At 47.5% G+C, this 20,203-nt stretch overlaps 1 protein-coding gene and 1 long non-coding RNA gene across 2 annotated transcripts in view; one reads left to right on the top strand and one right to left on the bottom strand.

Moving 5' to 3' along the window:
- Window positions 1–20,203, top strand: part of LOC137535726 (alpha-2-macroglobulin-like) — a 118,594-nt gene that overhangs the window by 77,077 nt on the left and 21,314 nt on the right. The window contains 7 exon segments of the mRNA XM_068257597.1: window positions 510–686; window positions 2,280–2,361; window positions 3,476–3,632; window positions 9,034–9,108; window positions 11,706–11,868; window positions 15,488–15,711; window positions 16,905–17,120. Coding sequence (XP_068113698.1) covers window positions 510–686; window positions 2,280–2,361; window positions 3,476–3,632; window positions 9,034–9,108; window positions 11,706–11,868; window positions 15,488–15,711; window positions 16,905–17,120 — 1,094 coding nt within the window.
- LOC137535728 (uncharacterized) overlaps window positions 1–20,203 on the bottom strand; it is a 61,061-nt gene that overhangs the window by 38,756 nt on the left and 2,102 nt on the right. The window lies entirely within an intron of this gene.

Here is a 20,203-nt window from a genome sequence, read left to right as displayed (position 1 = left end):
TGTACACTGCGCCCTGAGGCTGGAGCCTCTCTCACCTCTGCCTCGGGCCTGGCCCTAATCTGCTGAGCCATAGGTTTGACGGCCAATGTAAATAGAGCAGGGGACAAGGGGTATCCCTGCGTTGTGCCTTTCTGAATGGCTATGGTTGAGAGCATAAGGGTGGGCAATTTCAGGATATCGGTGGGGTGGGAATATAGGGAGCAAGTGAGACAGAGGAAGTTGCCAGATATACCCACATTAGACATGGCTGCAAATAGAAAGGGCCAGGCCAGGTTGTCGAAAGCCTTTTCCATGTCCAGGCTCAACAATACAAGAGGGCTCTTGTTCAGGTTACCATGTTAATAAGTAGCAGGTTACAGCGGACATTGTCCGATGGTTGTCTGTTGGAGATAAAGCCAACCTGGTCCATGTCTATTAGCACAGGGAGGAACTTATTTAGACAGGTGTCTATTACGGAACATGTTGCATTGAGTTGGCATTGAATAATTTTGCGTGTTCTTCCCTTTCAGGTGACATCATGGGCACCGCCATGCAGAATCTAGGTAACCTGCTGCAGATGCCATCTGGATGTGGAGAGCAGAACATCGCCCTTTTTACGCCAAACATCTACGTGCTGGAGTATCTGAATAGCACCGGTCAGCTGACTCCAGACCTCAAATCAAAAGCTCTGACCCACCTGAACACCGGTGAGAGATGTCAGTCTGTAGGTCACATGACAGTGCTGCCATCATATATGTTACCCGTACTGCCACATGCAGAGGGGACAGCTCACAAACAATGCGGGATATGGGGGGGGGGGGGGGATTCCCCTTCGCACACAGGGGTCGTCTTCCAAGAGGAAAATTGCAAATCGCACTGTATATAATTAATTCAGTGACCTTCCATTGAAACTTAATTGCTCTTATTATCCTCGATGGACATTGTCTGACCCCTCTGGGTTCCTGTAAGCAGAGGTGTAACTACATGGGAGCAGCTCCTGCGACTGCAGGGGGGTCCAGTGCTGTAAGGGGGCAAAAAATACTACTTGACTCCCTCTGATAAAGGGGTCCATGCTTCAGACCAGGTGTTTTTGTGGCTACACTTTGTGCGTAAAGATTATGATGATCACCCATGTTTTATGACCTTAAACAGTCAGTATCCAGTGACACGGAGGTGCTTTTGGTTGCTCAGAACCCCAAACCAGTTACTCCTAACTGATTGCCTGATGAAGCTGGTAAATGCTCTTAAAATGCGTTACATTTTTTGGCGTGTACGAGTAAACCATTTTTTCTACTGGATACTGACCATTTGAGTCTATGTCGCTGAGGTAATACCCTAGACGACAATACATACACTACATGATATTGCAAAACGTATGACTATGGTAAGGATTAGATTGTGAGCTCCTCTGAGGGACATTTACGTGACAAGACAATATACTCTGTACAGCGCTGCGGATGATGTGGGCGCTACATAATAATAATAAATCCAATCAATGAATCGTTCCGAAATTTGGATTGATGGAACCCGATCCGATTGATCATACAGTCAATTGTTCGTGCAATTGTATCATTAATGGGCACCTTTAACTACTTTGCCGACCACTCTACACCAATTAGCATGAACGCGGCAGCTCCCCTAGGACCGCTCAACACCAATTGGCGTGAAGTCCTGGGGGCGTGTTTTGCAGAGGATCGCACGTGCCGGTGCACGTGCATCTCCGATTGAATGATGAACCTCCGCTCCGTCATCAGTCTCCCAGCTGCGATCGCCGCTAGGGGACTGTTAGATGGCAAAACCGCCATCTATTTACAATGTACAGCGCTGCGATCTAAGGCAGCGCTGTACTGGGGACAGCCGTATCACTTGGCTGTCCCCCTGGGAGACTTAGGAGCCGATGCCTGTGACAGCCGATCGCGGTGATTGGCTGGCAGGGGGGAGGGAGGGCTTGGAAAAAATAAAAAATAAAATAGACAAATGTACTTAAATCTGCAGTGGCCTAATTTGTAAAAAAAAATAGCCTGGTCACTGGTGGGCGTAAAGCCTGTGGTCCTTAAGTGGTTAAAGCTTTAGAAGTGGCAGATGTCATATTTTCATGTTGCCGCGGGTGATGTATTGTGTCAGTTTACAGAGCAGCCCACACAGAACCATCCTCTACCATGCCCAGAAATGGGCAGCTCCATTCCCTTGTGCTAAATGTGGGCTGCACTACACCAAACTCCACCCTGGAGTGTGGCTCAGGCGCCCCAGCTACCTTGCGTTATTTTATTTCCTTCTAACTCTTCTATGTTATCTTACAGGATATCAGAGGCAGCTGATGTACAAACAGCCAGATGGTTCTTACAGCGTCTTTGGATCCCGATTTTCACAGGCGAATACCTGGTAGGCAAACTGCTGCATTCTCCAGTACGTTACTAACAAGATTTATTAGTGTTAGACGTTTATTGCGTGTAGCATACATTACCAGGCTTTTGTTGTGGGGATATTTCAGATATTTCACCTCACTTCCTGTTCTGGATGACACCTCTGACTGGAACAGGAAGTGGGAGGAAATCCCTTCGGTGGGCCACAGCATGACAAGTTGAATGAAAGGTTTCCTGAAAATCAGGCATCTTCTGACAGTGCCAGTAAAAAATCAGCACCATGGAGAGCACCTGCCTTCTTGAACAGTTAAAGGGGCACTATGGCGAAACATTTTAAAATATGTGCAAACATAGACTAATAAGAAGTATGTTTTTTCCAGAGTAAAATGAGCCATAAATGATTTTTCTCCTATGTTGCTGTCACTTACAGTAAGTAGCAGAAATCTGACAGAAGCCAAAGGTTTTGGACTAGTCCATCTCTTCATAGGGAATTCTCAGCAAGGCTTTTATTCTTTATAAAGATATTCCCTAAAAAGGATTTAAACAATGATGCTGGCCAGCTTCCCTGCTCCCTACACAGTTTTTTGGCAGTTGGACAGAGCTACTGCCATTCACTAAGTGCTTTTGTAAATAAATATATCCCTGAGAATCCCCTATAAAGAGATGGACTAGTCCAAAACCTGTCACTTCTGCCAGATTTCTACAACCTACTGTAAGTGACAGCAACATAGCAGAAAAGCAATTTATGTCTCATTGTACTCTGGAAAAAAATGTATTTCTTATTTGTATAGGTTTGTACATATTTTAAATTTTACAATTTTTCGCTGTAGTGCCCCTTTAATTGTGCTCTGAATATCACACTAGATAAATTATTACCCGGGATATTTACAAGTGAGAGGACTTTCATTTGTCCAATAGAGAAATAGGAGAACTAAGGAGTTTAGGGAATGACTACCTCTTCTGGTTACTGAACGTTGGTCCCATGGATGGTAACTGTGCACCACATGTACTCTGTGCTTGGGAAAGACAACTATCAGGGTGAGATAAATGAATGAAATGTTTAAAAGAGGAGCTGCCATTTTGCATCCTCTGCAGTCAGTTTAACTTTGACTCACAGCCGTTTCTCTCTATAGGCTGACAGCTTTCGTGTTGAGGTCCTTCGCCAGGGCTCAGTCACACATATTCATTGATCCAAAGCACATATCAGACTCGTTAGCCTGGCTCTCACAGCGACAGAAAGAAAATGGCTGCTTCCAGAACATTGGCAATCTCTTTAATAATGCTTTGCAGGTAAGAATGCCGACTGGCAGTGCTGGAGCTACCATAGGCCCTCAAGCGATACAGCCAACCCCCCCCCAGTCTACTGTTGACTTGCTTGTGATCCCCGAGACCCTATTTTTGGGTATAGCATAGCAACTCACCTGCCCCGGTACGCTGCTACATCTGTGCTTGCCATTTTTGCCCCCACTGGCTGTCTCTTCTCCATGGCCTGTACATGTAATTATGTGCGCCGGGTCACTGAGAAGAGACACCCCAGTGAGGATGAAGCATGGACTGGAGCGGAGCGCCGGGACAGGGGAGTCACTATGCTGACAAAAATGGAGCACAGGCTCCATGGGAAGCATATTTATTAGGGTTAGGCATCAGGTTGGGTGTTAGTACTGTGGAGGGGGGGGGGGGGGTTATTGCAATAGGTGGAAAAGAGTGACTGGCACTCGTAGCATGCTGGAGAAAAACACTTGGATACTGAAGACTACACTTGTCTGTGCTCACCACCAGTGACTAGACATAGATAGAGATGAGCCGAAATTTTCGAAATTTCGAACTGCTTTTATTACGAATGCGAAATTTAACATTACGACCCAAATTCGTAATTTCGTAATTAATTTTCAAATCGTAATTTACAATTTCGTAATCGAAATTTCACTCCCGTAATGACGAATTTCATGTCTCCAACCGAAATTTTACTTTTTCAGGTTTGTAAGGGTTTCTATCCCTCTAGATGCCTAAAATGAATAGCACAGCCAGCCTCCTCCTCCTCCTCCTCCTCCTCCTCCCTCTCTCTCTCTCTCTCTCTCCAGAGATCTGTAGTATTTCAAAACCATACTCACATTCATGACATGTCCAGGGATCAAACCCAGGCCAACCACATGGAAGACAGCTATGCTCACCACCATACCACCAAACACACACTAAATAGACTGCTAACCTAAATCTTACTTGTAGACAGTCATATGAGACACATGCTGGGTGCAGGGCTTTGTGATTGGACCATGGACCATGCGATAGAGTGAGGTGCAAAAATGAAATCATGCCTAGCAGAGGATGGTTTCACAATGCTAAATGCTAGGCTGGCTGTGGTGCAATTGGTTAGTGCGTCTGGCTGGTAACAGCAAGGTTACAGGTTCGATTCCATCCAGGCATGTCTTTTCCTTTTGCGTTCAACAGTTGTCCAAACAGAGCCAACAGAGCCCCAGATAGCCATGTAGAGTTAGGTCACAGCTAGCCTGGCTGTGGTGCAATTGGTTAGTGTGTCTGGCTGGTAACAGCAAGGTTACAGGTTCGATTCCATCCAGGCATGTCTTTTCCTGGATGGAGGAGGAGGAGGAGGAGGAGGAGGAGGAGGAGTTGGTTGGTTATTCATTTTAGGCATCTAGAGGGATAGAAACCTTTGCAAACTTTAAAATACTAAATTTCGTAATCGTAATTACGAAAATTTGCGTAATTTGCGAAAATTACGAAATTTCGATTACTGCTAAAATCGTAATTGTAGTAATTTCGCGAAATTTCGGAAATTCGTAATTAAGTCATTACGCTCATCCCTAGACATAGATCCAGTACGGAGAAGGAAAGCAGGTCGGGCATCAGTCTGATGCTTCAGTGTAATTTTTAATCCAAAAAGTACAGCAAGGCTACATTAGGAAGTGAACAAGGATGGCCTGACAGCCTTTCCCCTGCTTCGTCAGAGGCCAAAAGTGGGTAGGGAAGGGGAGCTGTTTCTATTAGAAAGGGTGTAGTGGGAGGGTTCTCTGTGAGAGTAGGGTTAGGTTTAGCCATAGTAAAATATTGGAATTTGATACTGATATTTTATGATCCTCCTTTACACATTAACAGTAGAATATTGATACATTTACCAATATTTTACTATCTGCTTTCCTGAGCGCCAACATTTCCAGGCGCCCTTTTATTATGTATGCATTTAGCCCCATGCGTTCCAGGTTCCAAATACTGGCTAGCCCAGCCTGCATGGGTGACACACACGGTATATATTAACCGCTAAACGACTGCTGCGTGAGCAGAGCAGCGGCCCCAGGACCTCTCCATGCCAAGTGCTAAGGGCGGAGATTGCAGGGGATCGCATGCACCGATGCACGCGCATCCTCACTCGAATGACGGAGCTCTGCTCCGCCATCAGAATCCCAGCGGCGATTGCCACTAGGAGACTGTTAGAAGGTGAAACCACCATCTAATAACACAGCACAATGCTGAGATCTAAGGCAGCGCTGTACTGGGGTCAGCCGTGTGACACGGATGTCCCCCTGAGACACACAAAAGTGATCCCCTGTCATAGGCTAAAGCCTATGACAGCCGATCACGCTGACTAGCTGGCGGAGGGAGGGAGGTGTAAAACATTTTTTAAAGAAATAGGGAAATATACAGTACTATAAAAAAAGGAAAACCTAAATATTTGTCCAAAAAAAACATCTCCCCCTCCCCCCCATCCCTCACCTTCGTGCTCCCCTTCCTGCCTCTCCCCTCCAGCGTTTTGAAATGTCGGGTCCGGCGGCGAAAGTGGCCGGAGACTTTCCGCCTTCTTCCAGCCGCAAGGGACGCTCCGCTCTGTGTGCGGCTAGAAGACCAGACTAGCCGCACACAGAGCGGAGCGTCCCTTGCGGCTGGAACGAGGTAAGTCTCCGCCCACTTTCGCCGCCGGGCCCGACACTTCACAACACTGGAGGGCAGAGGCAGGAAGGGGAGCACGAAGGTGAGGGATGGGGGGGGGATGTCCGCCCATCCCCACTGTCCCCATAGCTCTCCTTCTCTGCTCTGCTCCCTCCGGGTGGGGGCACACCTGGCTACCTGGGCACATATACCCCTGGCTACCTGGGCACATACTGTATACCCCTGCCTACATATACTGGGGACATATACACCTGCCAACATATACTGGGGACATATACCCCTGCCTACATATACGGGGCATATATACCCCTGGCTACATATACTGGGAATATATACCCCTGCCTAAATATACTGGGCATATATACCCCTGGCTACATATACTGGGCACATATACCCCTGGCTACATATACTGGGCATATATACCCCTGGCTACATATACTGGGCACATATACCCCTGGCTACATATACTGGGCACATATACTGGGCACATATACCCCTGCCTACATATACTGGGCATATATACCCCTGGCTACATATACGGGCATATATACCCCTGGCAACATATACTGGGCATGTATACCCCTGGCTACATATACTGGGCATATATACCCCTGGCAACATATACTGGGCATATATACCCCTGGCGACATATACTGGGCACATATACCCCTGCCTACATATACTGGGCATATATACTCCTGGCTACATATACTGGGCATATATACCCCTGGCTACATATACTGGGCATATATACCCATGGTGACATATACTGGGCATATATACCCCTGGCAACATATACTGGGCACATATACCCCTGCCTACATATACTGGGCACATATCCCACTGGCTACATATACTGGGCACATATACCTCTGCCTATATATACTGGGCACATATCCCACTGGCTGTATATACTGGGCACATATCCCACTGGCTATATATACTGGGCACATATACCCCTGCCTATATATACTGGGCACATATACCCCTGGCTATATATACTGGGCACATATACCCCTGACTACATATACTGGGCAACTATACCTCTGGCTACATATACTGGGGACTACTATACTCATGGCTACTTATACTGGGGACACCTATAGACCTGGCTACCTGGGGGTACCTATTTTGGGGAACAGCTGCCAGATTATGTGTATGTTAGGGGAACGACTGCTGCCAGATTATGTATGTTTGGGGGACCACTACTGCCAGATTATATGTCCTTTGGGTGTTGCGTGTATTTTGGGTGATCCGCTGCCAGGTTTCGCGTATTTTGGGGAACTGCTTCCAAATTATGTGTATGTTGGTGGAACTGCTGCTGCCACATTGTCTATTTTGGGGGAACCACTTCCATATTATCTGTATTTTGGAGGAACTTCTACCACATTATGTGTCTTTTTGGTGAATTGCTGTCAGATTACATCTATTTTTGGGGGATACACTACAGCAGAGCTCAAACTTCCTCGGCAGACCTTTTACACCACTGCTAAGGTCATGAATATTTGGCTCCACCCATGACCACGCCCATGGTGTGCTTGACCACGCCCATTTTTGGCGCGCCGCAAGTCAGTCCACTTACTTCTTTTCCCAGGACTAGACCCCTGGGGGGAATCACTTGTGTGTTGAGTTGTAAGGCCTGCAGCGAGCCCTTAAAGGGAAGGTTCAGGGAGGGTATTGAAAAAATAAAAATCAATTTCCACTTACCTGAGGCTTCCTCCAGCCCGTGGCAGGCAGGAGGTGCCCTCGCCACCGCTCCGCAGGCTCCCGGTGGTCTCCGGTGGCCGACCCGACCTGGTCGGCCACCGGAGACCACCGGGAGCCTGCGGAGCGGCGACGAGGGCACCTCCTGCCTGCCACGGGCTGGAGGAAGCCCCAGGTAAGTGGAAATTGATTTTTATTTTTTCAATACCCTCCCTGAACCTTCCCTTTTAAAGCTACAATGGTCTATTTTGTAAAAAAAATGGCCTGGTCACTGGGGGGTTTAAGTTTTTAAAAATATTGGTAGAATTTTTTACACACGCTAGACTTTTATTGCCTCCTGCTCACCTTCCTGTCTCTATAGGACAGAGGAAGTTGTGCAGCAGAGAGCTGTGAAGTGTTTGTACAGTGCACTTCAGCAATCTGTCACCTGAAATGATGAAATGAGTGATCGTTTCAGGTGACAAGAATCTTTCACGATGAATGCGTAGCTTAACCCTCTGGGCGATACAATTATATCGCCCAGGAGGTGGCGCAGCACTATTTTTTTAAAAAAAAATTTAAATCATGTAGCGAGCCCAGGGCTCGCTACATGATAGCCGCAGTGCAGCGGCATCCCCCCACCCACTCCGATCGCCTTCGGCGATCAGAGTAAGCAGGAAATCCCGTTTAGAACGGGATTTCCTGCTGGGCTTCCCCGGTCGCCATGGCGACGGGGCGGGATGACGTCACCGACGTCTTGGACGTCGTGACGTCAGAGGGAGTCCCGATCCACCCCTCAGCGCTGCCTGGCCTGATTGGCCAGGCTGCGCAAGGGGTCGGGGAGGGGGGGGGGGGCTGCGCGGAGCGGCGGCAAGTGGAAGTTACACGCAGCTAGAAAAATGCTAGCTGCGTGTAACAAAAAAAAAATTATGCAAATCGGCCCACCAGGGCCTGAGAAATCCTCCTGCGCGATATACCCCGAGCTCAGCTCGGGATTATCGCTCAGGAGGTTAAGGAACCCAGTACTGTCAGGGACGTGCCTGTGGAATGAATTCATGTTGTTACATAACAGACATCTGTGGATAATGCATTTGTTTTCTTCCAGGGAGGAGTGAATGATGAAGTTGCCTTGGCCGCCTATATCACCATCACACTGCTGGAAATGCACCGTCCCGTTACGGTATGACAATAGGTGACATTAGAGGTGGAGCAGCTACCAGAAGCATGTTGTCATGGCTCCCACCGGCAGCATGTCCTCATGACTTCCCATAGGTGCTAGAGAGGGCACTCTCACCAGCAGCATGCTGTCATGGCTCCCCCCAGCAGCATGTCGCCATGGCTCCCACCAGCAGCAAGTCGTCATGGCTCCCACCAGCAGCAAGTCGTCATGGCTCCCACCAGTATCATGTCCTCATGGCTCCCACTAGCAGCATGTCCTCATGGCTTCCTATAGGTGCTAGAGAGGGCACTCCCATCACTAATAAAAACATTAGACAAAACCAACTGTTTTGGTTTTGTGGTTCAAAAACCTTTTGCTTCCCTTTACCTTACAGGTGTTATATTCTAAGAACCTGCAAGTAATTCAAATTTAATTTAGTGTAAACAATAAATCTCTGTTCCGTACAATGTAAATTGTTTTTTGTTTTTACCACATGGATACCTTTGACCATATTTACCCCCTATGGCATGGCCTGGTAAGACCTGATTGCCCTTATTTCATTCCCTTTCTCTCCTAAGTTTTCCTCTAAGTGATATTTTTACATCTTATCAATAAAATGCTCTTTAAAGGAGTCATCAACCAAAAAAGCCTAGTGACACTCTGCAGGGCACCCATACCTGCAGCACCAAAACCAGAGTGAATCTCTGTTGGGTGCCAAATCTTAGTGAATGTTTGTAGGCAGGGCCAGCATGGGCGTAGCAATCACCCCTGCGGCCCCTGCCATCACAAGGGGGCCCAAAGGCTTTGGGGGCTTCTCCACCTCCCTCTCCCCAGCTGCAAGTGCAGCCAATTAGCAATTAAATCTCCCTGTTCACTAGCAAAAACCGTCCCCGCCCGAACACGGTAAATCCAGCGCTGGAGACTTGGGCGCAGCAGCGCAGGAGACTTGGGCGCAGCCGGCGCCACCATAGGCCGTAATAGGAACTACAGGGAGTAACTTCAGCGCCGTCAGAAGACGGACCTGAAGTTGCTTTTAAAACAATAATTCGGATTCCAGCGATTGCTGGAAGCCGAATTATTTCATTCCCCCCACTATCCATGTCGGCCTGGAGGGGGAATAGTATGTAATACGGCCTGGACTTGTGCGGCAGCAGGATCAGTCATATACTGGCTGTGTCCTGCGCCCAAGTCTCCGGCGCCGTTCTCTCTCGTACGCTCCCCGCCACCTCGGCCCACCATGCAGAGTAGCGAGTAGCGGGCGTCTGTAATTTTTTGCTGCTTCCAGATGCTTCTTCACAGCAGTACACTCTGTGCTGCCATTCAACAGCTCCCAATCACATGACCCTCATGAGGTTTGAGGACCAAGGGGGCCCCATGCTATCATTTCTGCTGCTGGGCCCTATTAAGTCTAGCTACGCCTCTGAGGGCCGGATTATACTTTTAGTGCCTCTAAGCCAACTTTCTCGTTACTTTCCCTCCGTGTGCAGCAGCCCCCTCCCCCCCATGGCATGTGCAGCCTCCCGATTCTATGTGTATTATCAGTGTACAAAGGCATCTCTCTTTCATGCACAGCTCTCATAGACAGCAGCACCCCTTTTCCATGTGTTGCTCCCCATTTCCACCCTCTTTTTTTTAAATGTATATCCTTGTCTACCTTGTTCAGCAGCCCCTATGTAATGTCCAGCCTCCCCCTTGGGCTGCAGGTGCCCAAGGCCCAGGCCTTTGTGGCTTTTCAAGAAATTCAGCCCTGTCTCTAGGGCACCAAAACCTAGTGAATCTCTGTAGAACACCAAAACCTAGGGAATCTATGTAGGGAAGAAAAACCTAGTGAATCTCTGTAAGGTGCCAAAACCTAGTGAATCTATGTAGAGCACCAAAATCTAGTGAATCTCTGTAGGGAAGAAAAACCTAGTAAATCTCTGTAGAGCACCAAAACCTACTGAATCTCTGTAGAACACCAACACCTAGTGAATCTATGTAGGGAAGAAAAACCAAGTGAACCTCCGTAGGGTGCCAATACCTAGTTAATCTCTGTAGAGCACCAAAATCTAGTGAATCTCTGTAGGGAAAAAAAATCTAGTGAATCTCTGTAGAGCACCAAAACCTAGTGAATCTCTGTAGGGTGCCAAAACCTAGTGAATGTCTGTAGGGTGCCAAAACCTAGTGAATCTCTGTAGGTTGCCAAAAGTATTGAACCTCTGTAGGGTGCCAAAATCTAGTGAATCTCTGTAGGGCGCCAAAACCTAGTAAATCTCTGAAGAAGAGTGCCTAAACTTCATGAATCTCTGATGGAAGACAGTGCAGCACACCATAGAGCAGCTGTTGGCAGTTTAGGATATTCTGCGGACACGCCCACCTCAGATCACGTTGCATCCATCATGTGTACATAGCTTTATTGTGAATATAGACAAAAACGTAGAAGATGTAGCCATTACACTATACATGAGGAGCTGTGTATAGAACAAGTGGCCACGAAGCTGACCACCCCCCTGATCCATGCGCCTCTGCTGGCATGAGGAACACTTTCCCGAGTCAAACAGCTGAAATACTTATGTTGCCATTTGTATAATTTAGCCACACCTACAGCAGCTTTATAAGTGATCTCGCTGTCTTCACAGGATGTTGTGGTCCGCAATGCCTTCTTCTGCCTGGAGAGTGCGCTACAGGGGGACCTCAATATCTACACCAAGGCTTTAATGGCTTACGCTTTCACTCTCGCTGGAAAAATGGACATTCGGTCCCAGCTTCTGCACTCCTTGGATGAGAAGGCCATTAAACAAGGTGAGGAAATAGGATTTGCTGAGGTATCTACCTGTCCTCAAAGCAGTCACCAACTCCTCAGTACTTCTGCATTGTCCCTGACCTGCGCGTGATCATGTGAAAAGATCAAACAGCGCCCACTAGTGGTGTACCAGTGTTCAGCCTAACCCGCATTCAGAATTGGTTGAATTTCATGCTAAAAATTAAAGGACACATCCAGGAACAAACAAAAAAAATCCACTTACCTGCGGCTTCCTCCAGCCTTTCTGTGCCCTTGCCACAGCTCTGCTCCCCGACAGTAGCCCGGGGTCCCCTCTGGTACCAGAGGCCCACTTAGTCGCGCTGACGTCATCTGGACTGTACTGCGCAAGCGCAGAAGTTCTGCTCCTGCTCAGTACAGTCCGGATGACATCAGTGCGACTCAGTGAGCCACATGGTGAAGCTCAAGCAGATGCCAACCTAGCGAAGTCGGCATCTGCACCGGAGAGGACCGGGAGCCACCGGAGCTGTGGCGAGGGCACAGGGCAGCTGCCAGGGGCTGGAGGAAGCCCCAGGTAAGTGGATTTTTTTGTTCCTGGACCTTACCTTTAAGTGGGCATTGTAGGACAGAATACAAGTTTATTACATACTTCCGAACTTTTTGAGATAAGGAAGGCCACCTTTAAGACACACCCTGCCACACCGCTAATGATCTTTTTGAGATAAAGAGGGGGTACACCATTTAAGACACGCCCCTGCTACACCTTTACTTAGGCTGTGTCACACTTCTACACATGCACCTGCCACACCCCTAGTTATGCAAATGTACCACATCATAAGCAAAAGATGTAATTTTAAAATTCAAACCACACTGGTCCTTTTTATCATCATTAGAACCAAGTTAGAGATCCGATACAGACATTTCTACTTAGCTGCATAACTGGGTTGTGGTAACTTTTTAATCAGACTGCAATTAAAAGTTTGGCCAGGGCCAAGGTAGAGACGAGAGAGGCTCCAGCCTCAGGGCGCAGTGTAGAAGGGGGAAGGGCTGAGGCGAGAGAGGCTCCAGCCTCAGGGCACAGTGTAGGAGAAGCAGGGCCGAGGCAGAGGCGAGAGAGGCTCCAGCCTCAAGGCGCAGTGTAGGAGGGGCAGGGCCGAGGCAGAGGCGAGAGGCTCCAGCCTCAGGGCGCAGTGTAGGAGGGGGCAAGGCTGAGGCGAGAGAGGCTCCAGCCTCAGGGCGCAGTGTAGGAGGGGCAGGGCCGAGGCAGAGGCGAGAGGCTCCAGCCTCAGGGCGCAGTGTAGGAGGGGGCAAGGCTGAGGCGAGAGAGGCTCCAGCCTCAGGGCCAGTGTAGGAGGGGGCACAAGGTGAGCCTGGCAGAGGCGAGAGAGGCTCCAGCCTCAGGGCCAGTGTAGGAGGGGGTGCACAACTCATTCCGCTATAATTCCCTTATTGTGTTTGAAGCAGAGATAAATAAGAAAAGGGGATACATGGCAGTGACTAAAAGCCAGATAACTAGAGATTAAGCTGTTAGGGGGGTTGGGGGCCCTGTGGCCCTCTTAGTCTAATAGCAATCAGTGTGTGACGGCTGGGGTGGGGGGGTGGAGGGGCGCACTTTGTTGTCTCAGCCTTGGTTGCTGGAGGACATTGTCTCGGCTCTGAGTGTGGCTATATAACATATAACCCTCCCCCCAACACCCCCAAACCTTAGCTACCCACGACCATATTACATTTATATCCTTTTTGAGGGGTTGGATGTGTGGAGAAGCATTTTGTCCCTCAACACTGAGCCAAGGGTGCTTTACAAAGGATTTTTCCACACACACCCTTCTCCCCACCCCCCTTCCCTCGCAATTTCACCCCTCAGTGTTAGCTTATAGGAGATTGGGGACACGCCTATGGGTCCCTCTTCTAGTTGCTCACTGGTTCGAACAGCAACGTGGCAGAGGCATAGCTTGGTTTTTCCCCGCCCGGGGACAAATACGGTTTTTGTGCCACCTGGTAAACTCCTGTGGCGCACGTGTAGCTTATTACGGTTGGGTACATTTTGTTGCCAAACTAGTTAGCTGAACTAACTCAATAATGAACCAGTGGGGCCAAATGACATATGTGGACTGGAGCACTGGATCCTGTGCAAAAAAATATAAAATTAAGTGCACTGAAAGTAGGTACTTTATCAGTGATGAGGAGAGGAGGGCTGGAGAGAGGCGGGAAATAGATGGGGAATGGGCAGACAGCAGGATAGAGCAGGGGATAAGATCTGCCCCTTCCTTATTCTTTCAAAGGTGCTGCACGGACCGGAAGGTATTGGAGGATGGAACGGTCCAATCCAGCGCCCAGCAGATGCTGCGCCCAGGGATACATGTCCTCCCTTGCCCTCCCTTAGCTATGTCTCCGCAACGTGGTGTCCCTTTTTAACTGTCCAAGACAGCTTTAATAAACTGCATGTACATGAATAGAATATGCATTGCACTGCATGCACTTTTTTTCATAAACAAAGCAGGGGGCATAACGATGGGTGTGGCACATACTGCAACTAAGGATTGGTGCACACAATTGGGCCATTCACGGCTTCCCATATGTTATGCCCGGCAGCGGTAACCCATAATTCTCTGCACACTATTGCACTTTGCAAGCCACACTCAGAAGCGATTGTTTCCTGCCTGACAAATACAGCTGCCGGCCGGGCATGACAAGCCAACGGATTGCAAACTGCAGTACCGGGGCTCAGGAAATTAGGCCTGTTGAGGGTTTTCTCTGCTGTCAATAAGCTGAAGGGCTATTTATAGATAGGGTGAATAAATAAACGTGAAATAACTTATCCAAAATGTTTAGTGCATCTTGGTCATAGTGAAAATCAAGTATCATAACAAGATCATCCAAAAGGCAGCCTAGGCAGGTTCCTGGGGCCCAGTGGGTGTCGGAGGGCCTGGCTGGTGGCTGCCACCTTCCCTGACCCCTCTCTGACCTCAGCTTACTCAAAAGATTGTCGGGGAGCCCAAACCACTACCTTGCCTTGGGACCCATTTCATATTAATCCCTCTCTGCCAAGCAACGTGCCAAGACAGAGTAGAATACACCATTTGTACAATTTGCATGTACTACCTCGCTCTTGATGATCTGTAGGCCACAGCTACTCAAGGAGTTAATGAATAGATGCCACAAAAACTACATAAAACAGGCAGATCTTCACTGTTAGAGCTTGTTGGTAATAATTATGGTCAGGACCGGATTTACTATAAGGCTCTGTAGGCTTGTGTCTACAGGCGCCCGATGATGGAAAGAGGGCTTTCTCCCCTTTCTGGGTGCCTCCCTCCCACCTTCCCTATGCAGAGTCCTGAGCAGATATAAATGAGAGGTTACTCACCCTGCTCTCTGCATTCCACTGATGAGATCTCCCTTCAGAGTCACCTCTAGCTATTTAATACCGAGGGCACCTCTTTCTACCTAATACTAAGGGGCACCTGTAGCTATCAACTCTGGGCAGGGGAAGTGGGGGAGAGGTGACAGCTGGACCAGCCAGCATACTTGCGGTGCGGTTCGGTGAGGGTTTGTAGGTCCATGAAGTGTGAAGTCTAACATGCCAGGACATCTGTGCCTATAGGCTCCTGTGATGTAAATCCGGGCCTGATTATGGTCACTAATAATATTTTGTTCTTCCAGAGGGAACCATCCACTGGCATCGTCCAGAAGTCTCGGAAGGCTCTGGCAAAGTATGGACTCCGTCCAGCAGGGCTCCATCACTGGAAATTGAGATGACTTCCTACATTCTGCTGGCCATGTTACACAAGCCTGAGCTCACTAATGAGGACCTGACGCATGCCACTAAGGTGGTCTCATGGATCATAAAGCAGCAGAACCCCAATGGTGGCTTCACTTCAACCCAAGTAAGTGCCACCCGTGACTTGTTATCTTCAGTCTTCCCTACTTTTCTTCCTTTCTCCAATGTTCATGCCTCATTACATGTCACACCAATCAGCAAGCTCCCATGTGGCAGTTATTATACAGAAATAAAACAAAAGTAGTCTCCAGCTCTTACATACGCATGCTGGTTTGTACTCTGCACTGGCTGAACTCGACTGAGAATCGTGAGTCAACCCAATGTGCATAGAGTGGCCGCATAATGTCTCTTGAAGATCCAGCATGCCAGATCCTTAGCGATCTCCGATGCCCAAACACCACCCAAACACATCATTCTCCCCCCTCTCCGTCCTGTGGGAATCAGCTCTATCATGTGCCACTCATTATCGCTCCACCCTCCCCCCCCCCCCCCCCCCACACACACACACCCCCAATAGCAGCAGATGCGTCACTACCCTGGAGGCTACTGACACATCTGTACAGCATCGGAACAGAACTGTCACTCAAGGGATCCAATTTTGATTGGCCAACGGTTGCCCAGTTTTACCACTTCCATCTAGTTCATGGTATTCAAAATCTGTTGATTGGGAATCGGCCTGCATTGTATGGGCAGGCAACAGATCTCTCTCCAATCAGATTCGATCAGAGAGTGATCTGTCTCTTGTTTGATCTGCCCATAATTGTCTGATGTAGGGGCACCTTAAGGCAAAAAAAAAAAAAATAAGAGGAACACCACACAGAGAGGAAGAAAGGAGGAGAGAAGAAGGAGTAAGAGAAAAGTAAAAAAGAATAAAAACAAGGTAGAACAATCTTTCTAGGTTAGGAAGCAACCCTAATGGGAAGCAGTCACATAATGAGGACCAGGGCTGAGGTAGGTATACGTGGAATGTCAAAAAGGGGGAAAGTGTTAGAGACCTAGGAGTCCATGTGTGATATGGAGAGCATGGCTAGCATTCCATCAATGATGAGCAGCCAGCTGTTCGCTCATAGTGTTAGACTTTACTGTACCAGGGTGAAAGCCCCATCATATATAACACAATACCTCAGAAAACAATGATTAGAAGCCACATTGTCTCATGATTGGCCCAAACTTTCCTAAGCTGTGTGAATGTTGATGTGAGTGTGATTTGGTAAAGTTCTATTAGTCTGGAGTAGCTCTCTGGAGATAGGACTGGACAGTGATAAACAATAGCCATGCCCTCCCTTTGTCTCTCATCAGGACACGGTGGTTGCTCTCCAAGCCCTGGCCACCTATGGTCACCACGCCCACAAGCATGATGGACCTCGGGAAGTCGCTGTCACTGCAGAAGGGGCTCCAGTCGCCAACCTCCACGTGGATGACACCAACCGTCTACTTCTGCAGCGTGCTACACTGCCCAACGTGCCTGGAGATTATAGCGTGTCCATCAGTGGACCAGGCTGCGTCTTCATACAGGTCAGTGACGCATATACACACACATATAGGAATATCCCGGAGAGATGCTGGACGTACAGGACAGGGCTGCAAAGAGAACCTGTATCCAAACCCTGAGAACCAAAGCAAACCTATGAGAACCCTCAACGTGATGCCCTCTTACAAAATCTCTCCATTTCCAGCTTCAATGTTATTCTTATGTTCTCTGAAATTGTCTGTTATATACCGTATGTACCATATGTATACGGAGTGAGATTTCCGCTGGAGTCATAGAGAGAGTCATAAATTGTGCTTGCCCCTTCCTCTGCCAAACCACACCTGAACTGGACCAAAAAAGTAGACCTATACTTACCTGGGGCCTCTTCCACCCCCCCCCCCCCCCAATCTTTAAAGTGGATCCGAGATAAACTTTTACTCATTGCATAATTGTGCTTCTTACATATACAGTAGTTTATAGGGCATTCCTCTAGCCAAATGCTTTTTTTGTTTTGTTTTAATACCCTAATTCCCTATAAACTAAATAAGCCTCGCCCACAGCTCCTCCGGCGCCTAGGCACTTTGAGACCCATGTAGCAAGGGCTTATGAGATCTCAGTCTGGTGGGAAGGAGGAGGCATTATCAGCCAGAGATTTCAGAGGCAAGGGGGTGGAGAGGGGAGTGGAGTTTTCACAGGCTGAGGGCTGGAGATGCAGAGCAACTTGCCTGTGTAATGACAAGCAGAATATGGCTGCTCTCATTGTATCACCGGAAGAAATAATCATAAACTGTTGAAGCTGTTTGCAGCTAGATATGCTGTGTAAACTTTAGATACGATGTATAGACAAGTGACTTGTTATAGTTAGTTTTTCATCTCAGATCCGCTTTAAGGTCCCTCTGTGTCCACCGTGTGCCCTCCATTGTGCCGCTGCCCCCTCCGAAAGATCTGCACTACAACTCCAGTCGCAGTCTACTGCCCATGCACCGCCCCATCTGCGCACCTCCTCAATTGTGCTCTCATCACTGTGAGTGTTCTGAGCATGTGGGGCTCTCAAAAGAATTGTGCTGCGAATGTGCTAAATGCTTCCAGCGACGGGAGCGCAATCCAAGAACTGTGCGGAGGGGGCTGCACATGCGCAGAAGCTCGCAGCTGAGGATCTAGTCGCAGACCTTTCAGAAGAGCAATCGCACAATGGATGGGAGTGGGAGGACACAGAGGGACCTGAATGACTATGCAAGGCTGGAAGTAGGTATGTAAAAATGGGAAGCAGGAAATTTGGGCGCATGAGGCAAGTGGACATTCACTCCTATATTAATCATTATTATCGTTTGACGGGCGCCGAACAGGAAAAAAGGGCTCCCAGAGATTATTAACGTTTTCAAACTGCTCTTGTGATGATCTAAGTTTACAAAATGCGCCCGTGACGAATTACGTTTGCAAATATACTAAACATATCTATCGTATTTAAATAAACCGTTATTTAAAATTGTATCACTTACTATTTGTAAAACATTATTATCCACATAATAAAGCGATCAGTAAGTAAATCGTAATATATTTTTTACAGTCACTCATTTTAAAACATTATTATCCACACAATAAAGCAATCACTAGGCGGGTCTTAGGGTTAGGCACTGCCAGGGGTTCTTAGGGTTAGGGACCACCAAGGGGGTCTTGGGGTTAGGCACCACCAGGGGGGTGGTTAGGGTTAGGCACCACCAGGGGGGTGGTTAGGGTTAGGCACCACCAGGGGAGTGGTTAGGGTTAGGCACCACCAGGGGGGTGGTTAGGGTTAGGCACCATCAGGGGGTCTAAGGATTAGGGATAAGTTGAGGGAGGGTTCTGTGTGAGAGTAGGGTTAGGTTTAGTTGTAGTAAAAATGTTAGTCATATTTACTAATGTTTTACTACTGTTATTATTTACTACAGTTATTTTTTTCATTGTTCTAAACAATATTTTCAGATTTTATTACATGAAGAAACGATAAATGAAGGTTATACACAATATTATACAATTATAACGATTATACATATATTATCGTTTTTAACAAACGTACAGTAATTATAGGTTTCACTTTCAAAACAGGGAAGATTGTCATTTTCACAATTTGCGATTTCATAAACATTATTAAAGGTTTTCAATTTGTAAAACATTATTGTAAACGAAATTCAACACAATATCTTTATAAACGCTATTACCGCTTATCGTTTACACCACGCACCCTTTTTTCCCTACGCCCTTTTTGCATGGATGCGTAAAAATGGACCATTGGCTCAAATTCAGGTGTGCTTTGTTATGGTGCTTCCATTGGCTCCTATTATCATCCCGTCCCTACTCATTTGATATTGGTGACATGATTAGTGGGCACCAGTCTTCAATTACACTAGTATAGCTCTTCTTACAATCCGGGTTGTTGCTTTTTTACAGAGGTAAACTGGGCAATTACCTAGGGTCTGAGGCTCCTTAGGGCTCCCCAGACTGGGATTGCAGAGGTCACAACAACCACATCTCTGTCAGTACAGTACTAAAATGCAAGGGGCCTCGTTCATTTTGCTTCAAACTGTTCTCCTTGTGGTAGGGATAAAACTGCATCAGGTCATCACGTGTGGAAGGTAACTGTGCTTTTTGCCTATAGCACCCTGCCATAGTCTTGTTATAGGACAACTTACAGAGAAACCGTAACCAAGGACTGACCTTCATCCCAATCAGTAGCTGATACCCCCTTTCCCATGGGAAATACTTTCCTTTTCTTAAACGGATCATCAGGAGAGTCTGTACCAGGGTGCTGACATCACGCTGCATTGTTGCACTGTGGGAAATAACAGCTGTTTCCTACTGCCAAAAATACATTGTCTCTTTCCACTGACATCACCTGCCAGTAGAAAAAATGTCACCATGTGATAAATGTCACAAAATATTTTCTCTCCCTGATTTACATTCTAATGGACAAACACTGACTAAAGGGACTGACTTTTACGGTATAAATAATTATTGTAAAAATGAAGCACTTTTTTCATTACGTCATTTTCACTGGAGTTACTCTTTAAAGGACAACTGAAGTGAGAAGAAGGCTGACATATATAGTGTATTTCCTTTTAAACAATACCAGCTACCTTGCAGCCCTGCT

This window comes from Hyperolius riggenbachi, chromosome 10 (genome assembly GCF_040937935.1).
Source record: "Hyperolius riggenbachi isolate aHypRig1 chromosome 10, aHypRig1.pri, whole genome shotgun sequence".
NCBI lineage: Eukaryota > Metazoa > Chordata > Amphibia > Anura > Hyperoliidae > Hyperolius > Hyperolius riggenbachi.
Note: the sequence above shows the minus strand (reverse complement) of the source record. Positions and strands in the feature narration are given on the sequence as shown.